General features: G+C 36.8%; 1 protein-coding gene across 5 annotated transcripts in view; it reads left to right on the forward strand.

Annotated features, from left to right (window-relative positions):
• The window catches only part of SRP54 (signal recognition particle 54), a gene marked incomplete at its 5' end in the record, with an annotated part of 32,551 nt that overhangs the window by 10,675 nt on the left and 2,175 nt on the right, over window positions 1–19,701 (forward strand). For 3 of the 5 annotated variants that reach the window (XM_079699822.1, XM_079699823.1, XM_079699825.1), the window contains 7 exons: window positions 6,277–6,427; window positions 7,506–7,654; window positions 7,941–8,041; window positions 8,529–8,615; window positions 12,076–12,149; window positions 12,360–12,468; window positions 17,170–17,340. In XM_079699822.1, coding sequence (XP_079555948.1) covers window positions 6,277–6,427; window positions 7,506–7,654; window positions 7,941–8,041; window positions 8,529–8,615; window positions 12,076–12,149; window positions 12,360–12,468; window positions 17,170–17,340 — 842 coding nt within the window. The remainder of the gene's footprint in view (window positions 1–6,276; window positions 6,428–7,505; window positions 7,655–7,940; window positions 8,042–8,528; window positions 8,616–12,075; window positions 12,150–12,359; window positions 12,469–17,169; window positions 17,341–19,701) is intronic. The other 2 variants (XM_079699824.1, XM_079699826.1) reach the window with 2 other exon arrangements.

Below are 19,701 nucleotides of genomic sequence, written 5' to 3' on the forward strand. Positions count from 1 at the left end.
TTCTTTTTTATGACATCATTGTATTCCATTGTATGCATGTGTGTAATTAATCAATGCCCTTCTTATGAACATCTTTGATAATATTTCTTTCCACATTTGTAAGTTTTATTTTAATAGTGTCTTTATCTTTTTTTTTTTTTTTTTTTTTTGGCATGCATTGGGTCTTTGTTGCTGCGCACGGACTTTCTCTAGTTGAGGCGATTGGGGGCTACTCTTCGTTGTGGTGTGAGGGCTTTTCATTGCGGTGCGCGGGCTTTTCATTGCGGTGGCTTCTCTTGTTGCAGAGCATGGGCTCTTGGCACATGGGCTTCAGTAGATGTGGTTCGTGGGCTCTAGAGCGCAGGCTAAGTAGTTGTGGCACATGGGCTTAGTTGCTCTGTGGCATGTGGGATCTTCCCGGATCAAGGAAAGAACCCATGTCCCCTGCATTGGCAGGTGGATTCTCAACCACTGTGCCACCAGGGAAGTCCTTCTTAATCATATTTTAAAATAGCTGGTAATGCTAATTTTTGTTTTCTTTTTCAACATTTATTGCTTCTTTCACCTGCTTATTTTCCTGGGTAAATTTTAGATTTTTTAAATCAAGTTCTAGAAAGAAAAATCTCCCTAAAATTGTGATTAGAACTACTGTGAAACCAATTAATTTAGGGGAGAACTGACATCTTTACTATACGTGTATAGTTCCATTCAGGAACCTGCTATGTCTTTTTTGTTCAAAAATTTTGTCCTTAAGTATAATTTTCTTCATTTAAGGCTCACATGTATTCTTATTAAGTGTAGTTCTACTTGATTTTTGTTGTTAATTTAGGGGGAAACTTTTTGTTAACATTATATGTCTTTTCATTTGACAGTATTGAACTGTATCAAAAGTTGCCAGTAATCAAAAAAAGGCAAATTAAAATGAGATCTCGTTTCTTGATTTTCAAGTTGAATAGAGTTTTGGCTTTTTTGTTTTCAATATTTATTTATTGTTTTTTTTTTTTTTGGCTGTGCTGGGTCTTAGTTGTGGCACACAGGATCTTCGTTGTGGTGTGCAGGATCTTTTAGTTGCGGCATGTGGACTCTTAGTTTTGGCATGCTGGCCTCTTAGTTGCGGCATGTAGACTTCTTAGTTGTGGCATGTGAACTCTTAGTTATGGCATGCATGTGCGATCCAGTTCCTCGACCAGGGATCGAACCCAGGCGCCCTGTGTTGGGAGCTCAGAGTCTTAGCCAGTGGACCACCAGGGAAGTCCCAAATTAAATAGAGTTTTGAGGATTGTGAAAATGTAGTAAAATAGGAATGAAATTAAACTTTTGTGACGGACATTTTCCTTTCAAAAACCAAAAGCCTAAATGATCAGACTGTTTGATCCAATTTCAACTTGTAGGAGTATGTCATAACAATTTCAAAGAAACAACGTTACATCCTATTCATTTTGGCTATATTTTTAAGACCAAGAAGTTGGAAAACCTTAAATGGCCAACAGTAGGGCATTTACCAAATCAAGCCTTGGTAAATTTAAGAAAATTGAAATCATCTAAGTATCTTTTCCCACCACAACACTATGAGACTAGATATCAATCACAGGAAAAAAACTGTAAAAAATACAAACACATGGAGGCTAAACAATACGCTACTAAATAACCAAGAGATCACTGAAGAAATCAAAGAGGAAATAAAAAACTACCTAGAAATAAATGACAATGAAAACAGGACGACCCAAAGCCTGTGGAATGCAGCAAAAGCAGTTCTAAGAGGGAAGTTTATAGCAATACAATCCTACCTCAAGAAACAAGAAACATCTCAAATAAACAACCTAACCTTACACATAAAGCAATTAGAGAAAGAAGAAGAGCAACAACAAAAAACCAAAGTTAGCAGAAGGAAAGAAATCATAAAGATCAGATTAGAAATAAATGAAAAAGAAATGAAGGAAACGATAGCAAAGATCAATAAAACTAAAAGTGGTTCTTTGAGAACATAAACAAAATTGATAAACCATTAGCCAGACTCATGCAGAAGAAAAGGGAGAAGACTCAAGTCACCAGAATTAGAAATGAAAAAGGAGAAGTAACAACTGATACTGCAGAAATACAAAGGCTCATGAGAGATTACTACAAGGAACTATATGCCAATAAAATGGACAACCTGGAAGAAATGGACAAATTCTTAGAAAAGTACAACCTTCCCGGGCTTCCCTGGTGGCGCAGTGGTTGAGAGTCCGCCTGCCGATGCAGGGGACACGGGTTCGTGCCCCGGTCCGGGAGGATCCCACATGCTGCGGAGCGGCTGGGCCCGTGAGCCACGGCCGCTGAGCCTGCACGTCTGGAGCCTGTGCTCCGCAACGGGAGAGGTCACAACAGTGAGAGGCCCGCGTACCGCAAAAAAAAAAAAAAAAAAAAAAGAAAAGTACAACCTTCCAAAACTGAACCAGGAAGAAATAGAAAATGTAAACAGACCAATCACAAGCACTGAAATTGAAACTGTGATTTAAAAATCTTGCAACAAAGGAACTTCCCAGGTGGCGCAGTGGTTAAAAATCTGCCTGCCAGTGCAGGGGACATGGGTTCAAGCCCTGGTCCAGGAAGATCCCACGTGATGCAGAGCAACTAAACCTGTGCTCCACAATTACTGAGCCTGCACTCTAGAGCTTGTGAGCCACAACTACTGAGCCCACGTGCTGCAACTACTGAAGCCTACGTGCCTAGAGCCTGTGCTGCACCACGAGAGAAGCCGCTGCAATGAGAAGACCACGCACCGCAACAAAGAGTAGCCCCTGCTCACTGCAATGAGAGAAAGCCCGCATGCAGCCAAAAATAAATAAATATATTAAAAAAAAATCTTCCAACAAACAAAAGTCCAGGATCAGATGGCTTCACAGGCAAATTCTATCAAACATTTAGAGAAGAGCTAACACCTATCCTTCTCAAACTCTTCCAAAATATAGCAGAGGGAGGAACAATCCTAAACTCATTCTTTGAGGCCACCATCACCCTGATACCAAAAGCAGACAAAGGTGTCACAAAAAAAGAAAACTACAGGCCGGTATCACTGATGAACATAGATGCAAAAATCCTCAACAAAATACTAGCAAACAGAATCCAACAACACATTAAAAGGATCATACACCATGATCAAGTGGGGTTTAATCCAGGAATGCAAGGATTCTTCAATATATACAAATCAATCAATGTGATACACCATATTAACAAATTGAAGGATAAAAACCATATGATCATCTCAATAGATGCAGAAAAAGCTTTCGACAAAATTCAACACCCATTTATGATAAAAACTCCCCAGGAAATAGGCATAGAGGGAACCTACCTCAACATAATAAAGGCCATATATGACAAACCCACAGCCAACATTATTCTCAATGATGAAAAACTGAAACCATTTCCTCTAAGATCAGGAACAAGACAAGGTTGCCCACTCTCACCACTATTATTCAACATAGTTTTGGAAGTTTTAGCCACGGCAATCAGGAGAAAAAGAAATAAAAGGAATCCAAATTGGAAAAGAAGTAAAACTCTCACTGTTTGCAAATGACATGATACTATACATAGAGAATCCTAAAAATGCTACCAGAAAACTGCTAGAGCTAATCAATGAATTTGGTAAAGTAGTAGGACACAAAATTAATGCACAGAAATCTCTTGCATTCCTATACACTAATGATGAAAAATCTGAAAGAGAAATTAAGGAAACACTCCCATTTACCATTGCAACAAAAAGAATAAAATACCTAGGAATAAACCTACCTAAGGAGACAAAAGACCTGTATACAGAAAACTGTAAGGCACTGATGAAAGAAATTAAAGACAATACAGACAGATGCAGAGATATACCATGTTCTTGGATTGGAAGAACCAACATTGTGAAAATGACTATAGTACCCAAAGCAATCTACAGATTCAGTGTAATTCCTTTCAAACTACCAATGGCATTTGTCACAGAACTAGAAGGAAAAATTTCACAATTTCTATGGAAACACAAAAGACCCTGAATAGCGAAAGCAATTTTGAGAAAGAGAAACGGAGCTGGAGGAATCAGGCTCCCTGAGTTCACACTGTACTGCAAAGCTACAGTAATCAAGACAGTATGGTACTGGCAGAAAAAACAGAAATATAGATCAGTGGAACAGGATAGAAAGCCCAGAGTTAAACCCACGCACATATGGTCACTTTATCTATGATAAAGGAGGCAAGAATATACAATGGAGAAAAGACAGCCTCTTCAATAAGTGGTGCTGGGAAAACTGGACAGCTACACGTAAAAGAATGAAATTAGAACACTTCCTAACACTATACACAAAAATAAACTCAGAATGTATTAAAGACCTAAATGTAAGCCCAGACACTATCAAACTCTTAGAGGAAAACATAGGCATAGCACTCCATGACATAAATCACAGCAAGATCCTATTTGACCCACCTCCTACAGAAATGGAAATAAAAACAAAAACAAACAAATGGGACCTAATGAAACCTAAAAGCTTTTCACAGCAAAGGACACCATAAAGGAGGTGAAAAGACAACCCTCAGAATGGGAGAAGATACTTGCAAACGAAGTAATGGATAAAGGATTAATCTCCAAAACATACAAACAGCTCATGGAGCTCAATATCAAAAGAACAAACAATCCAATCAAAAAATGGGCAGAAGACCTAAAAATACATTCTCCAAAGAAGATATACAGATTGCCAACAAACATATGAAAGGATGCTCAACATTTCTAATCATTAGAGAAATACAAATCAAAACTACAATGAGGTATCACCTCACACTGGTCAGAATGGCCATCATCAAAAAATCTACAAACAGTCAATGCTGGAGAGGGTGTGGAGAAAAGGGAACCCTCCTGCACTCTTGGTGGGAATGTAAATTGATACAGCCACTATGGAGAACAGTATGGAGGTTCCTTAAAAAATCTAAAAGTAGAACTACCATACCACCCAGCAATCCCACTACTGGGCATATACCCTGAGAAAACCATAATTCAAAAAGACACATGTACCCCTGTTCATTGTAGCACTGTTTACAGTAGCCAGGACATGGAAGCAAGCTAAGTTTCCATCGACAGATGAATGGATAAAGAAGATGTGGCACATACATACAATGGAATGTTACTCAGCCTTAAAAAGAAACGAAATTGAGTTATTTGTAGTGAGGTGAATGGACCTAGAGTGTCATACAGAGTGAGGTAACTCAGAAAGAGAAAAACAAATACCATATGCTAACACAGCTACATGGAATCTAAAAAGAAAAAAAAGGTTCTGAAGAACCTAGGGGCAGGACAGAAATAAAGACGCAGATGTAGAAAATGGACTTGAGGACATGGGGTGGGGGAAGGGTAAGCTGGGACGAAGTGAGAGAGTGGCATTGACATATATACAGTACCAAATGTAAAATAGATAGCTAGTGGGAAGCAGCTGCATAGCACAGGGAGATCAGCTCCGTGTTTTGTGACCACCTAGATTGGTGGGATAGGGAGGGTGGGAGGGAGACACAAGAGGGAGGGGATATGGGGATATATGTATACGTATAGCTGATTCACTTTGCTATACAGCAGAAACTAACACAACATTGTAAAGCAATTATACTCCAATAAAGATGTTTAAAAAATTGCTTAAGCGTGTTAAGTGGAAAAGCATGTTTAAAACACTATGTAATACAAGTTCAGTTATTAAGGAAAATGTAAAAAAAATTGAGGGATTCATAGCTCATTCAGAAAAGATACGCAGCAGAATCATACAGGATTTCGGGCTTCCCTGGTGGCGCAGTGTTTAAGAATCCGCCTGCCAATGCAGGGGACATGGTTTCGAGCCCTGGTCCGGGAAGATCCCACATGTCACGGAGCAACTAAGCCCGTGCGCCACAACTACTGAAGCCTGCATGCCTAGAGCCCGTGCTCAACAACAAGAGAAGCCACCACAATGAGAAGCCCGTGCACCGAAACGAAGAGTAGCACCCGCTCACTGCAACTAGAGAAAGCCTGCGCACAGCAACCAAGACCCAAAGCAGCCAATAATAAATAAATAAATAAATAGATAGATAAATAAATTTATTTATTTAAAAAAGAATCATACAGGATTTTGTAATTGGAAAACTGATTACTGCTTCATGCTGCTCTAGAAGTGGGTTATATTTAATACTTACTAGATTTTATACTTCTAAATTGAAATTGTGATTATTATGACTTTTTCAGAGTAGATTAAGGGTGCACTAACAATTTCCAGATTTTTCGTATTTGGAAGTTTTGCTGCTAAGTCATTTTTCCATGTTAAATAGCTATACAGAAATGGATCCTGTCATCATTGCCTCTGAAGGAGTGGAGAAATTCAAAAATGAAAATTTTGAAATTATTATTGTTGATACAAGTGGCCGCCATAAACAAGAAGACTCTTTGTTTGAAGAAATGCTTCAAGTTGCTAATGCTATAGTAAGTAGCTTAATTTAACAACATTATTAAGGCTTTGGTTAAATTAATTATAAACCCTGATTGAGTTTATGAACCATATAAATTATTTTTTGCCTGTAAGACAGATTCCAAGTAATTTATTTTTATTTTGGGCTCCTTTATCTGTATGATAAGGACTTAATCTTCTTTACATTAATATGAAATTTTCATGAGTATTGAAATATTTCCTTTCTCACTTAATCATCTTATTAGTATGTATACGAAAAAGTAACAAGCAAAAAAAATGAGAATTAGCCTTTAATAGCTGTTGAATTTCCTTTCTGTAAATTATTTAAATTAAATTAAAAACATTTGCTTTAGGTGAATTTTGAAAGATTTTTAAAATGAAGCATTTAAAAATATTAATCATCATTTAGTGTCTCTTTAAAATTGTGATGGAAATAACTTGGAAGAAGTGGTTTATAGGTAATCTATAGCACATATTATGAACCCATGTTTTGCCATTGAGGTGTTGGCAGTAATTCTGTGGTTAATGATTAATACTAATACGTTGTTTTGTTTTGTTTAGCTGTTCCATTATTTTGACCTAGGTGAGCAGAGCTAAGGGAAATATCCTCATCTGTCCTTTATTTATTTTGGTTTCAGTGCACACTCTTCTACTTTTTTTCTCTGATTTACTGTTGCTATTCCATTTGTCTAGAGTGTGATTCCTCTAGATCGTTGCTTAACTTTCTCCTCTTTATTCAGGCCTCAGCTCAAATGTTACCTCCAGACAGGTCTTCCCTGACCACCCTACAAAAAGAAACCTCCCACACCTCAAAACTGATTTTCTCTGTTCCATTTTAATTGCTGTACATCTGAAATGTTTATTTGCCTATTTTTTTATCTGTCTCCAGTGACTAGAATGTAGGTCCCACAAGGATAAGGATTTTCTTATTCATCTCTTTGACTGAGGACATAAATGGTGCCCAATACATAGTACTCCCTCAGTAAACGCTGATTGATTGAATAATTATAATAGATATTTTTTATAGCTTCTAATGATGAAATTTGCTTAAGGTCAGTAAAAATATATATCTTTTCTATTTAAATTTTCTAGCAACCCGATAACATTGTTTATGTGATGGATGCCTCCATTGGGCAGGCTTGTGAAGCCCAGGCTAAGGCTTTTAAAGATAAAGTAGATGTAGCCTCAGTAATAGTGACAAAACTTGATGGTCATGCAAAAGGAGGTGGTGCACTCAGTGCGTAAGTATCATTGATGTTATTGTCCTGTGTCTTGGGCTTAGTGTGTGTGTGTGTGTGTATTTATGGCTTTCTTATCAATCATTTAAAATATATTCCAATGGAGGACCTAATATGGTCTGTAAAAGAAGTTTAAATAGAAACAGAATTTTGGAGTACCTCTGATATAGTTCTCCTTTAGCTAGTGAAAAGAAATTTGAGCTGTGTACCTTTGTCTAATTACCTTTAAAATCTTCTAGAAATTTGTTTTCCTTTTTGAGGTTATTTTGTGTTTTCTTTTTCTTTGCAGAGTTGCTGCCACAAAAAGTCCAATTATTTTCATTGGTACAGGGGAACATATAGATGACTTTGAACCTTTCAAAACACAGCCTTTCATCAGCAAACTTCTTGGTGTGTACAGTGGTGGGGATATAGAAAAATCTTCAAGAAGTAGTATGAATTTTTAGGACAGATTAGAATTTTAATTCTGCCCTCTCACTAACTAGCTCAGGAAAATAATTTTCTTCTATGATTTATCTTCTTTACCTGCAAACTAAGGATGGTGGTTATCTGCTTCCTGTAGTTAGAGTGGTAGAATGCGCTATTAGATGCAAAGTTCCTTGGAAAAGTTTTAGAGCTCAATACAGAAGCATGTGGTTGTAGTAATAGCAGTGATAATGGCAGCAAAACTTTCATAATGTCTCCAGGTGTTCAAGAGCATGGAATTTGGAATTAAACCCTGGGCTGCAGTTCCTGCTTTGTCACTTAACCTCTCCAGCTTCAGTTTTTCACCTGTGAAGTGCCTATCTCACAGGCTTATTATGTATGTGCATGCATTTTGAATAATGTAAAACAGATACACTATTAGTTATTAATTTTACTTTTTTGGGTCTTATAGGTATGGGTGACATTGAAGGACTGATAGATAAAGTCAACGAGTTGAAGTTGGATGACAATGAAGCACTTATAGAGAAGTTGAAACATGGTATATGAGTAGCAAAAAACATTTGATCTCAGATGACTTACCTGGATTTCTTTTGATAAAGCTATAATTTGTTTGAAATGATACATCCATTAAAGCCAGTTCTTCAAATGTTTACTGTTTTAGGTTTATATACAAATCATTTTAAATCTCAGGCTTCTAAGCAACTGTAGAAAGGAGTGTTTTTATTTTCTTTCTTGTAATCAAATTGCATTAAGATTAAAATTGAAGCTTTGATTGGGTTCCTTGGAGTAAAACAGGTTAAAAGTACGTTAGAGTACTCTCTTCTGATTTGTTTGTTTACTTATAAATTTTACATTTATATGTAATAAAACATATAAAAAGAAATTTAAAAGAATGAGATTAAATACCCACACGTTTTCTTTACTCCACATTGAAGACAACTCCTGTTGAAACGTGATTAAGAGCTCAAGTTTTTTAATCTAACGTGACTTTTTCAAATTACTTAACCTTGGACTACCCTGGTGGTCCAGTGGTTAAGACTCCATGCTGCCACTGCAGGAGGTGTGAGTTCAATCCCTGGTCTGGGAAGTTCCACATGCTGCGGGGTGAAGCCGAATTAATTAATTAATTAAATCGAAAAAAATCATGTTCAAATTACTTAACCTCAATTTTCTTATGTGTAAAAAGTAGATAATACTAAGTATCTTCTTCATAGAGTTGTGAAGATTAAATTAGCTGATATATGTAAAATGTCCAGCATGTCAGAAGCATTTCACATATTATTGACCATTTCTGTTTTTCTCAAAATGGTATTATTCTTAATTTCCATGGCCACATACTATCCTGCCTCTTTGCTCCTTCTCATTCATCTTGTCAGGTGCCTATGCCTTTACTTCTCAAATGTTGATGTTTTCCAGGGATCATTCTAGGCTATCTTCTTTCTCTGGAGCTTCAGACTCATATCTGTATGTTTAGATGCTTAGATCTTCCTTAGACATTTAGTTCAGTTTATCTTTGTCTTCCCATCCTAACCTCCCACCCCAATGTTATCATCCATGAATTTAACATCATTTGTCTTGTTGCCAAAGTCAGAAACTTGGATGTTGTCCTCAACTCATCTCTTCCTCACTCTGCCCAGTCCTTTTCCGATCAGTCATTAGTCCTAGTGATTCTACCTCCTAATTATCTCCATTCCATCCCCCACTTCCCAGCATCTATGCAAGTTCATCTCTTATCTAGATTGTTCATTCTAAGTCTTTTAACAGATATTCCAGTTTTTTGGACTCTTCCCCTTGGATCAGTTTTTTATACTTCAGCCGAAATGATCTTTCAGAATTGCAGATTTGATCCTATTACCTTTCTTAAAATCTTTCAGTAGCTTCCCATTTCCCTTAGAGTATTTTTGAATGACTCCACTATCTAACCCACATCTTCCGAGTCATGTTTTGACACTATTGTTTTTAGCATTCCGTGTGCTGGTCACTGCTGAATTTCTGTCAGTTTCTCACATGTACGCTGCTGTCTCTGCCTTTGCCCTTGCTGGTCCCTCTGCCTGTTAGTTATCCTCTCTTCTTCCTACTTCGACAGAAGAAGGGCATTCTTTATCCCAGCCAAACCAGCTAACTCCTACTAATACTTCAAGTCTTTCCTTAAATGTGCTTCAGGGACATTCTACCTTATCCTTAGACTAAGTTAGAACCCCCTACTGTATGTTTCCATTGGATCCTGTAATTGCTGTATGAGTCATCACAATGATTTGATGTCTGTCTTCCCTGCTGGAAAGTGAAGGTAGGTTTCATAGCTGTGTTCTTCCTCTTTTATGTTCACAGTACCTAGTACAATTTCTGGCACTTAGTCTTTAGTAAATATTTGTTGAATGAATGAATCTATCCTTTATTGCCTGATTCTTTCCCCCTGCTACTACCACACTAAACTGGGTAATATACTCCTAGTCAGTCTGCTTTCTGACTCCTAGATCTCTCTTTATATCTCTGCATTTTGCTTCTGCTTCTAACTTTCTACTCATTTCTGTTAATAACCAAGGGCCTCCTAATTTTCAAATGTAGTGACCTTTCTCTTTCCTCTTGGCTCCCAATATTTAACAGTTTTATCTGCCTTTTATATTTTCAGACTCTTCACTTGGGTTCCATGACAGTGGATTTCTTATATTTATCATAGCTTCAATTGTCATTTCTGTATAATATGTATTTGAGCATTAACCTTCTCTACCACTGTTTTATTCTGCATTTCTAGCTGCCGGCTATAACATTTTTTTTAAGATATTGTACTGCTACTTCAAATTCAGAATGCCTAAAACCAAACACCATTTTTGTTTATATCTTAGGACAAAAATAGAAAATAATCTTTCTCCTTTGTCTTGTTCTTTCTGTTTTTCTCCTTAATTGAATTTACATAATAATGAAATGCTCAGATTCTAAGAATATCATTCAGTCAACTTTGACAAATGCACAATAATCTACACTCCATCAGGAAATAGAACATTTCTATTACTCTAGAAAGTTTGCTTATTCCCCTTCCCAGTAAATGCTTCATATTATAGGAATCCTAGAGCGTATCTTTTTTTCCCACATGGTTTCTGTGACTCAGCATAATATTTTTGATATTCATCCAGGTGGTTGTACTCACCTGTAGCCTGTTCTTTTTTTTTTAAATTTATTTATTTTATTTACTTTTGGCTGCATTGGGTCTTTGTTACTACACATGGGCTTTCTCTAGTTGTGATGAGGGGGGCTACTCTTCGTTACAGTGCGTGGGCTTCTCATTGCGCTGGCTTCTCTTGTTGCAGAGCACAGGCTCTACGTGCATGGGCTTCAGTAGTTGCGGCCCGTGGGCTCAGTAGTTGTGGCTCGCAGGCTCTAGAGCGCAGGCTCAGTAGTTGTGGTGCTTGGGCTCAGTTGCTCCGCGGCATGTGGGATCTTCCTGGACCAGGGCTTGAACCCGTGTCCCCTGCATTGGCAGGTGGATTCTTAACCAGTGTGCCACCAGGGAAGCCCATAGCCTGTTCTTTTATTGCTGAGAGTAGTATTTCATCCAGAGTCTATCCATTTTCCAGTTCATGGACAGCTAAACTGTGTAAGAAACTCCAAATAATCTTCTAAAGTGCTTTTGCCCATTTTACAATTCTCATCAGCAGTATATGAGAGTTCTGCTTGTTCTACATTCTCTTTAACTTTTGGTGTTGTCAGACTTTTTAATTTCAGTTATCCTAGTAGGTATAGTTTGTCTCCTTTGTTTTCACATTTCCTGTATTTATGTCCATTTTCTCTGATAGAATATGAGCTTCTCTAGGATAGGATCTATCTGTCTCCACTGTATTCATCCTGTGATCTTGTGTGTATTAACTGCTCAGTGAATATTTATTGATTGGATATTTTATAAGTGTGCTTCAAGATGAGCCCATGATTAAGGAAAATATTAGTTTTATTGACTGGAAATGTTCATTCTCTAATATATCTGCATCATTTATATTGTATTTCAGGTCAGTTTACGTTGCGAGACATGTATGAACAATTTCAAAATATCATGAAAATGGGCCCCTTCAGTCAGATCTTGGTTAGTTATACTAAAAAGTTTTTTTCTAACCTCTGTTGTTTTTGTTAAAATTTCTAAGAACAGATACACTTGCTTTAATTATTTTAATATTTGGGTAAAAATAGATAATCTTAAAACTTAGTATCAACATTAAAGCCATTAGTTAAATGTGAACATTCTGAACAATTAATCTCAAGCCGTTATTGATTTTATGTTTAATATATCTTTTAGGGGATGATCCCTGGTTTCGGAACAGATTTTATGAGCAAAGGGAATGAACAAGAGTCAATGGCAAGGCTAAAGAAATTAATGACAATAATGGATAGTATGAATGATCAAGGTAAGGTGGTAGATTATTTGACTTGGAGGGCAATGTTCTGAATATCAGCAAGTTGAGAGTTTAACTATGTTCTTGTGGACAAGATGGGGAAAATTTAGACTGAAAGATTATTGTTAGGGAGATTTCTAGCTGCTTGAAAGCTCTTGCTCAAAGGGTTGTGATTACTGGGTTGACCTCCTCATTGAGAGAAATGTCTAGTATAGTGCTTCTCCAAATGAGTTCTATGGAGAGAACACAAGTTCTTTATGGTGTTGATAGAAATAACTTAAAAGGGGAGTTCTGTAGTCAAATAAATTTGGAGGAATGCTGAGTTAAAAAAAAACTATTAAGTTTATTTATTGTATGTCTCCTCAGAGCTCTAGTATGCTAACATGAATTGGGAATCTGTAAGAGAGAGATAGTTTATGCAGTGTTTACCAGCTTACTTTGCTCTGTAACTCTCAAGGTTTTGGTCTTCTCAAGTACACTGCTCTGTCTCTAATCCTACATTATCCCTCTCTCCTGTACTTTCAGGTCCTCAGCCCATGAATATTTCTAGACCCATGACCTCTTTATCTTTTTCTCAGTTTTTTTAGCACCCTTTCTGATTGAACCCAGCAGGCATGCCAAACATTTATCACTCTTTTGTAGGCCTTCTACTCTTGATCTCTGTTCTTATTTACAAAGAAATACAGGCTTTTGGCATTGAATTCTTTCAGCCTTTGACCGATTTACCTATGAGATTGTGACAGCCACAAACCATTCTTAAAGCTTTTTCAAAGACCTCTCTCCATCAGTAAAATCCTCTCCTATATCTGCAGTCTCTCCTTACCAACTGACTTTTTTCGCCCATCAGTATATAAACATTCTTTAAGTTCACAGTTTCACATTTTCTAGGCTTTACTTCTCCCACATGCTTTTACTCTGTCTCTCTTTTCAGTCAAGCTTCTTAAAAGAATGGTTTATGTTCCCAAACTACTGAAATCTGACTTCTCTCCCCACCATTACTGTGAAATAGATCATACAAAGATTTTTAATAACCTTCTACTGGTCTACTCTAATGGATACTCTTCAGTTTTTTTTCTTGACCTTTACAACATTGGTTGTTAATCACCTTTTTTTCTTGGTTTCCATTATACCATCTCTCCATTTTACCCTTACCTTTGTTGGTTTCTTTTTTTTGTTTGCTTTTTTTGTTTTGTTTTGGTTTGTTTGTTTGTGTTTTTGGCTGTGCTGTGTGGCTTGCAGGATCTCAGTTCCCGGATCAGGGATTGAACCGGGGCCACGGCAGTGAAAGCCCAGAATCCTAACCACTAGGCCACCAGGGAACTACACATACCTTTCTTGTTCACTTAGTCTCTTTCACTGGTCTCATCCTCACCCAACCTCTTAAATGAATATATGCTACAGGGTTCTGTCCTCAGCTAGTGTTTCTTATCATTCTGCTCAGTTTTGAATAATTAATCCACATCTATGCTTTGTCTACTACCTGATTATTTTTTGTAGTCTCTACGTCTTTCCTGATCTCTAGGCCTTCATAGTAACCCAAATAATGTTTCTCTCTCATCTCTGTATCTTCAACACTATTAAAAGTTGTGCAGGGCTTCCCTGGTGGCGCAGTGGTTGAGAGTCCACCTGCTGATGCAGGGGACATGGGTTCGTGCCCCGGTCCGGGAGGATCCCACATGCCGCGGAGCGGCTGGACCTGTGAGCCACGGCCGCTGAGCCTGCGCGTCCGGAGCCTGTGCTCCACAACGGGAGAGGCCACAACAGTGAGAGGCCCGCGTACCTCAAAAAAAAAAAAAGAATAATTTGCATGTAGAATTAATAACTGCAGCCGTATCTAGAGTGTTTATTCTGCCCTAGGTACTGTCCTGAGCACTTTACATATTTTAACCCCCAACAACTCTTAAGGGAGAATTCTGGGGTCAAAATCCAATCTAGCTGTTACAGATTAGGATACAGGGAAGTTGAGTAATCTGCCAAAGGTCACTAGCTAGGGAATGGAGAGGCTGGGCTTCTGGCTTGAGAGTCGATACTCTGGATCACTTCCTGTCTAGGTGCTCACTGAATGGTGGACAGACATCTCTATTACATGTTTGAGAGTTTTCTGAGGTACATCAGTTCCAAAATGTAGTGCTTCTGCTTTGGTGAGTGACATTTCCATCTATCTATTCAGTCACCCAAGCTAGAAACTGGGATCAACTTAGATTTACTGTCTAGTCGTTTTATTGATTATAGATATAGAGGTATTGAGATGCCTAACTTTTCTCCTTTCAGTTGTGTCAGTTTTGCTTCGTGTATTTTGAAGCTCTTTTGTTGGGTGCATACACATTTAGGATTGTTCTGTCTTCTTAGTGAACTGACCTGACCCTTTTATCATTATGTATGTAATGCTCTCCTTTGTCCTGCTCCACTTTATCTGATATTAATGCAACCACTCCAGCTTTCTTTGAATTAGTTGTTTGTATTATATATCTTTTTCTATCCTTTTACCTTTAACCTACCTGTATCATTATATTTGAAGTGAGTTTTATATTAACAACATGTTATGTTTTTTCTTTTTTAATAATTCTGATAATCTTTTAACTGATATTTTATTTATATATTAGGATTTAGTTCTGCCATTTTATCTTTTGCTCTGTTTGTTCACTCTGATTTTTGTTCTTCTGTTTTCTCTTTTCTATCTTCCTAGAAAAGATTGTTTTCTTTTGATTGTTTGAACATTATTTATTATTCTATTTTAATGTGTCTGTATGTTTTTTAGTATGTTTCTTTGAGTAGTTTTCTTAGTGGTTGCTCTAGGTATTACAATATATATACATATTTAACTTATCACAGTCCATTCGTATCAGTATTTCATCACTTCAAGTACAATATAGAAACTTTAACATCACCTTAGACTTAGTGAGTTATACTTCCTAAATATTTCTCATATCTCCTCTCTCCTCTTTGTCTCTATATCCCCTGAATTAGTTCGTACACTCATCATTCCTTACCTGGATTGCTACAGTAGCCTCCTGACATTTCCCTTTCTCTTTTTTCACTCTTTTAATCTGCCTTCCTCACTGCCACAAGAATAATCTTTCTAAACATAACAATTCTGGGATCGAAATCTTTCAGTGGTTCTATGTTGTCTTCGGATGAATTCCCAACTCCTAAGCCTGGTGTACAAGTTCTGTTATAATTTTGTCCTTACTTACTCTTATAACCTCTTAAATCTCTCAGCTCTTATCCATGCGTTGTTCCTTCTACACAAAACTACTTTCATTTATTCTAAGAATCCATGTTCTGCTTCCTAGAATTTCCCTTGCTCTTTTCTCTTCTTTACTTATACTTGTCCTTCAGGACTACACAGTTAAAGAGAAACCTCCAGCATGGAGCCTTTCCTGACTTCCTTTCTTCTTTGAATTACGTCCCCTTCTGCTTTTTGCTTAACTCTGTCCTATTGCTTGCCAGGATGTGCTGTTATTCGCTGTCTTCTTTCTCTCACTCCATTTGAGCTCTTGGAAGGAATATGATACACATTTTCTAAATATTTTATCATGAAGATGTGGCTTAAAAGCTGCATTTATGAAATGGATTTAGAGGTTTTAACAGACTATAAGTTTATTATGAGATAATTTGATCTTTATTTGTATTACATGAGTAATTAGTCTTCCCCTGGATTTCAGTTCACCTCTGGACTATATGCTTAGAGGGCATAGACAAATTAGAAAATGTAGTTAGGAAATCAGCATGGTAAATGGGGTGCTAAACCATGTTATAAGAGGAACAGTCAAAAGAGTTGGATATTTGTCACCTGGAGAAAATTCACAGGAGACATCATGGCTCTCAAATAATTTGAAAGCCTTATTCTTTGTGCCTGGCAAGGAGACATCTATGCAAAATAGGAAGGAATGTCAGGCAAACATATTTCATTTTAATATGTGAAAAGATTTTCCATAATTACAGGTATTAGAATGGCATAGATTGACTTATTTTTGATAGTGGGTCATCTCTCCTGGGGTTATTAAATCAAAGTTAGGTGATCACTTATCAGGGGATATTGTGGAGAGAATGCAAACATAATAGAAATTTTATTCCTGAGATTGTATGCAACTAATGCCATAAGAAATGTACCTCGTATTCTAAGCATCATCAAAACACTGGAAGGAATTAACTCATTCTTTACGTTACAGAAAGCATTAAAGTACTAGTAGTAATTACTTGATTATATAGGAAATATACAATTATTCTGTTGATTATAGATAGAACCTACCTACTTCTACTTGCTTATATGCCTAAATTTATGATTTAAAGGATAATAGTTATTTAGAGCTAAGGTGAGCACTTTTGTTCCTTTTTGAAATATACCTTATACCTCTGGCATATACTCTGAGGAGCAGTTGGATATGAGATATAGAAAGGGTGGACATAGAAAATTTTTTCAAAGAAAAATTTTCACAATGTTCTATTTTACTTAAACTGAAGGGTGAGTTGATGTGTATTTGTTTGATTGTTTTTATAGCTTATGGATATTATAAATATTCTTTTGAATATATTCCATGTTTAATTTTTAAAAACCAGATGAAGACATAGCAGATGATAACAACATTTGTTAAATCTGGTTGGTGATTTGACCACTGTATTTATTTTCTGTGTGTAAGATATTTGCATGTAACTGCTTTGACAATGAATGTTAATTGAGTGTACGTGAAAGTTATTGACCCTTGCCTACAGAACTGGACAGTACTGATGGTGCCAAGGTTTTCAGTAAGCAACCAGGAAGAATCCAAAGAGTAGCAAGAGGATCAGGTGTGTCAACGAGAGATGTACAAGAACTTTTGACACAATATACCAAATTTGCACAGATGGTAAAAAAGATGGGAGGTATCAAAGGACTTTTCAAAGGTAAGAAAAATAACAAACTCATCATTAGTTGACACACTGAAAGGAAGGAAAGAGGTTGAGAAACTAAAAATTAAAGCCAGGGAGTACTGCCAGTATTAGAAAATACACTGCTGAATTTCATGTTATGTTCAAGTACTTCCAGGATTTATAATGCAATCTATGATTTTTATCTGTTTTCAGATTGAAGGTAATAAATGCTAATATTTTTAAAAATCACACTTAATGACTTTATTTTTGTGACGTTATAGTATATATTAAAGAAAATTTAGAGAATATAAGGAAATATAAGAAAAAACTTTAAAACACCCATTACCTTTACTCCCCAGAGAATCCCATGGGTCTTACTGCAAATAACATTTGATATAACTAGTGTTTTTTCTTTTCAAACATCATGACTTTTTTTCCATATTGTCAAATATTCTTCAGAATATAACTTTTAACCACTGAGTACTATTCCAGTTATGCATGTATCTTTGTTTAGCACAATGTGTCTTTGTTGGATGTTTAGGCTGATTTCGTATCAGTATCAGTTCCTGTATCAGTTTCTGTGCAGTCTTCCCTGAGGCCAGGGATTTTGTCTGTTTTGATCAGAAATATAGTAGATGCAGAATAAGTTTTGTAATAATTCAGTATTTCCAATTTAATGGCCAAATATTTTTCAATATATTTTTTCAATTACTCACGTTTAACATTTCTTCGTACATTTATTGGTTTGAATTTTCTTGGTGAATCCCCTCTTACTTAGGTTACTTGTCCATTTGTTTTATTTTTTTCCTTATTGCTTTGTAATAACTCTTTAAAATTCTTGGACTATATCTGCAAATATTTTTCCCAAAATATCATTTGCCTTTCATTTTTATTTTTTTAAATTAATTAACTAATTTATTTATTTGGCTGCATCAGGTCTTAGTTGCGGTATGCGGGATCTTCGTTGAAGCATGCGGGGTCTTTCATTGCAGCACGCAGGCTCTTTGTTGTGGCGCGTGGACTCCAGAGCACGCAGGCTCAGTAGTTGCAGCATGCAGGCTTAGTTGCCCCGCAGCATGTGGGATCTTAGTTCCCTGACCAGGGATCAAACCCACATCCCCTGCCTTGGAAGGCGGATTCTTAACCACTGGACCACCAGGGAAGTCCCTGAAGTTTTCATTTTTAATGCAGCCAGGCCTTTTGGTTTGGTTTCTTTTATACTCATAAAAGCCTTCCCCATGTTGATACCACAATAGGCACCTATATTTTCTTCTACTTGTTGTTTTTTTTTTTTTAGGTCTTACTCTTTATCCCACCTAGAATTTATTTTGCTGTGTATTTTCTAAGGTAAAAAGGTAAGTTAGTTTTTCCAAAGGGTTAAAATCAACTGTCCTAGCCCTCTCTTTAAAGTTTTTTTCTATATCATAAGCACTATTAAGGTGAATTTATTATTTAAGAAATATTGATTAGGCAAACTCCAAAGATGAATAATACCACTGAATAGCTTTCTAAAAAAGATGGGTACTTACATAAGTTTTTTTTGTTGTTGTTGTTGTTGTTTTGTTTTGTTTTTTTTTTTGCTGTACGCGGGCCTCTCACTGTTGTGGCCTCTCCCGTTGCGGAGCACAGGCTCTGGACGCACAGGCTCAGCAGCCATGGCTCACGGGCCCAGCCGCTCCACGGCATGTGGGATCTTCCTGGACCGGGGCACGAACCCGTGTCCCCTGCATTGGCAGGCGGCCTCTCAACCACTGCACTACCAGGGAAGCCCTTACATAAGTTTTTATCACGTTTTGTCTTTGACAGTTTGCTTATTTTCCTTGCCTGCTATATCCTATTTTCTTTTTTGTGACAAGGGAGAAAAGTTAGACAAACAAGTTTAAAATTGGTTATAATTCCTAACATCACATACTATTTCAGATAGTGATTTATAAACACATTAAGTCAGTTTAACATCTTTCCCAAATGACCCTGACTGTTCTTGATAGAACTACTGCAGATCTGTTGGTCAGATCTTGTCTAAGCATTAACTGCTCAATAAAGGCACAACCAAGATGAAGTGGGCAGTGGATATGGTACACGTCCTTGTCACACCAAAGTCTTAATAATTTTTCAAAGTTTTAAGTCCTCAGGGACAAAAACTCTTACAACAAATCACCAGTGGTCGTAGAATTCACATCTTACACAAATTTGTTAATTATGAAACATTTTTTACAGGTTTTATCATCTTTTATAAAAACACATCTTCTTATAGTTCTTAATTCATTTAATTTATTCATATTAGCCAGCTTTGATCAGAGAATCAGGGTCATCTTTGATTTGCATTTTCACAAATGTTCCTGAGAAGTACCAGAGTTAATGTTCCTTTGAAATAAGTAGTTTTGCTGAAGCAGC

This window comes from Hyperoodon ampullatus (assembly GCF_949752795.1).
Source record: "Hyperoodon ampullatus genome assembly, chromosome: 3".
NCBI lineage: Eukaryota > Metazoa > Chordata > Mammalia > Artiodactyla > Ziphiidae > Hyperoodon > Hyperoodon ampullatus.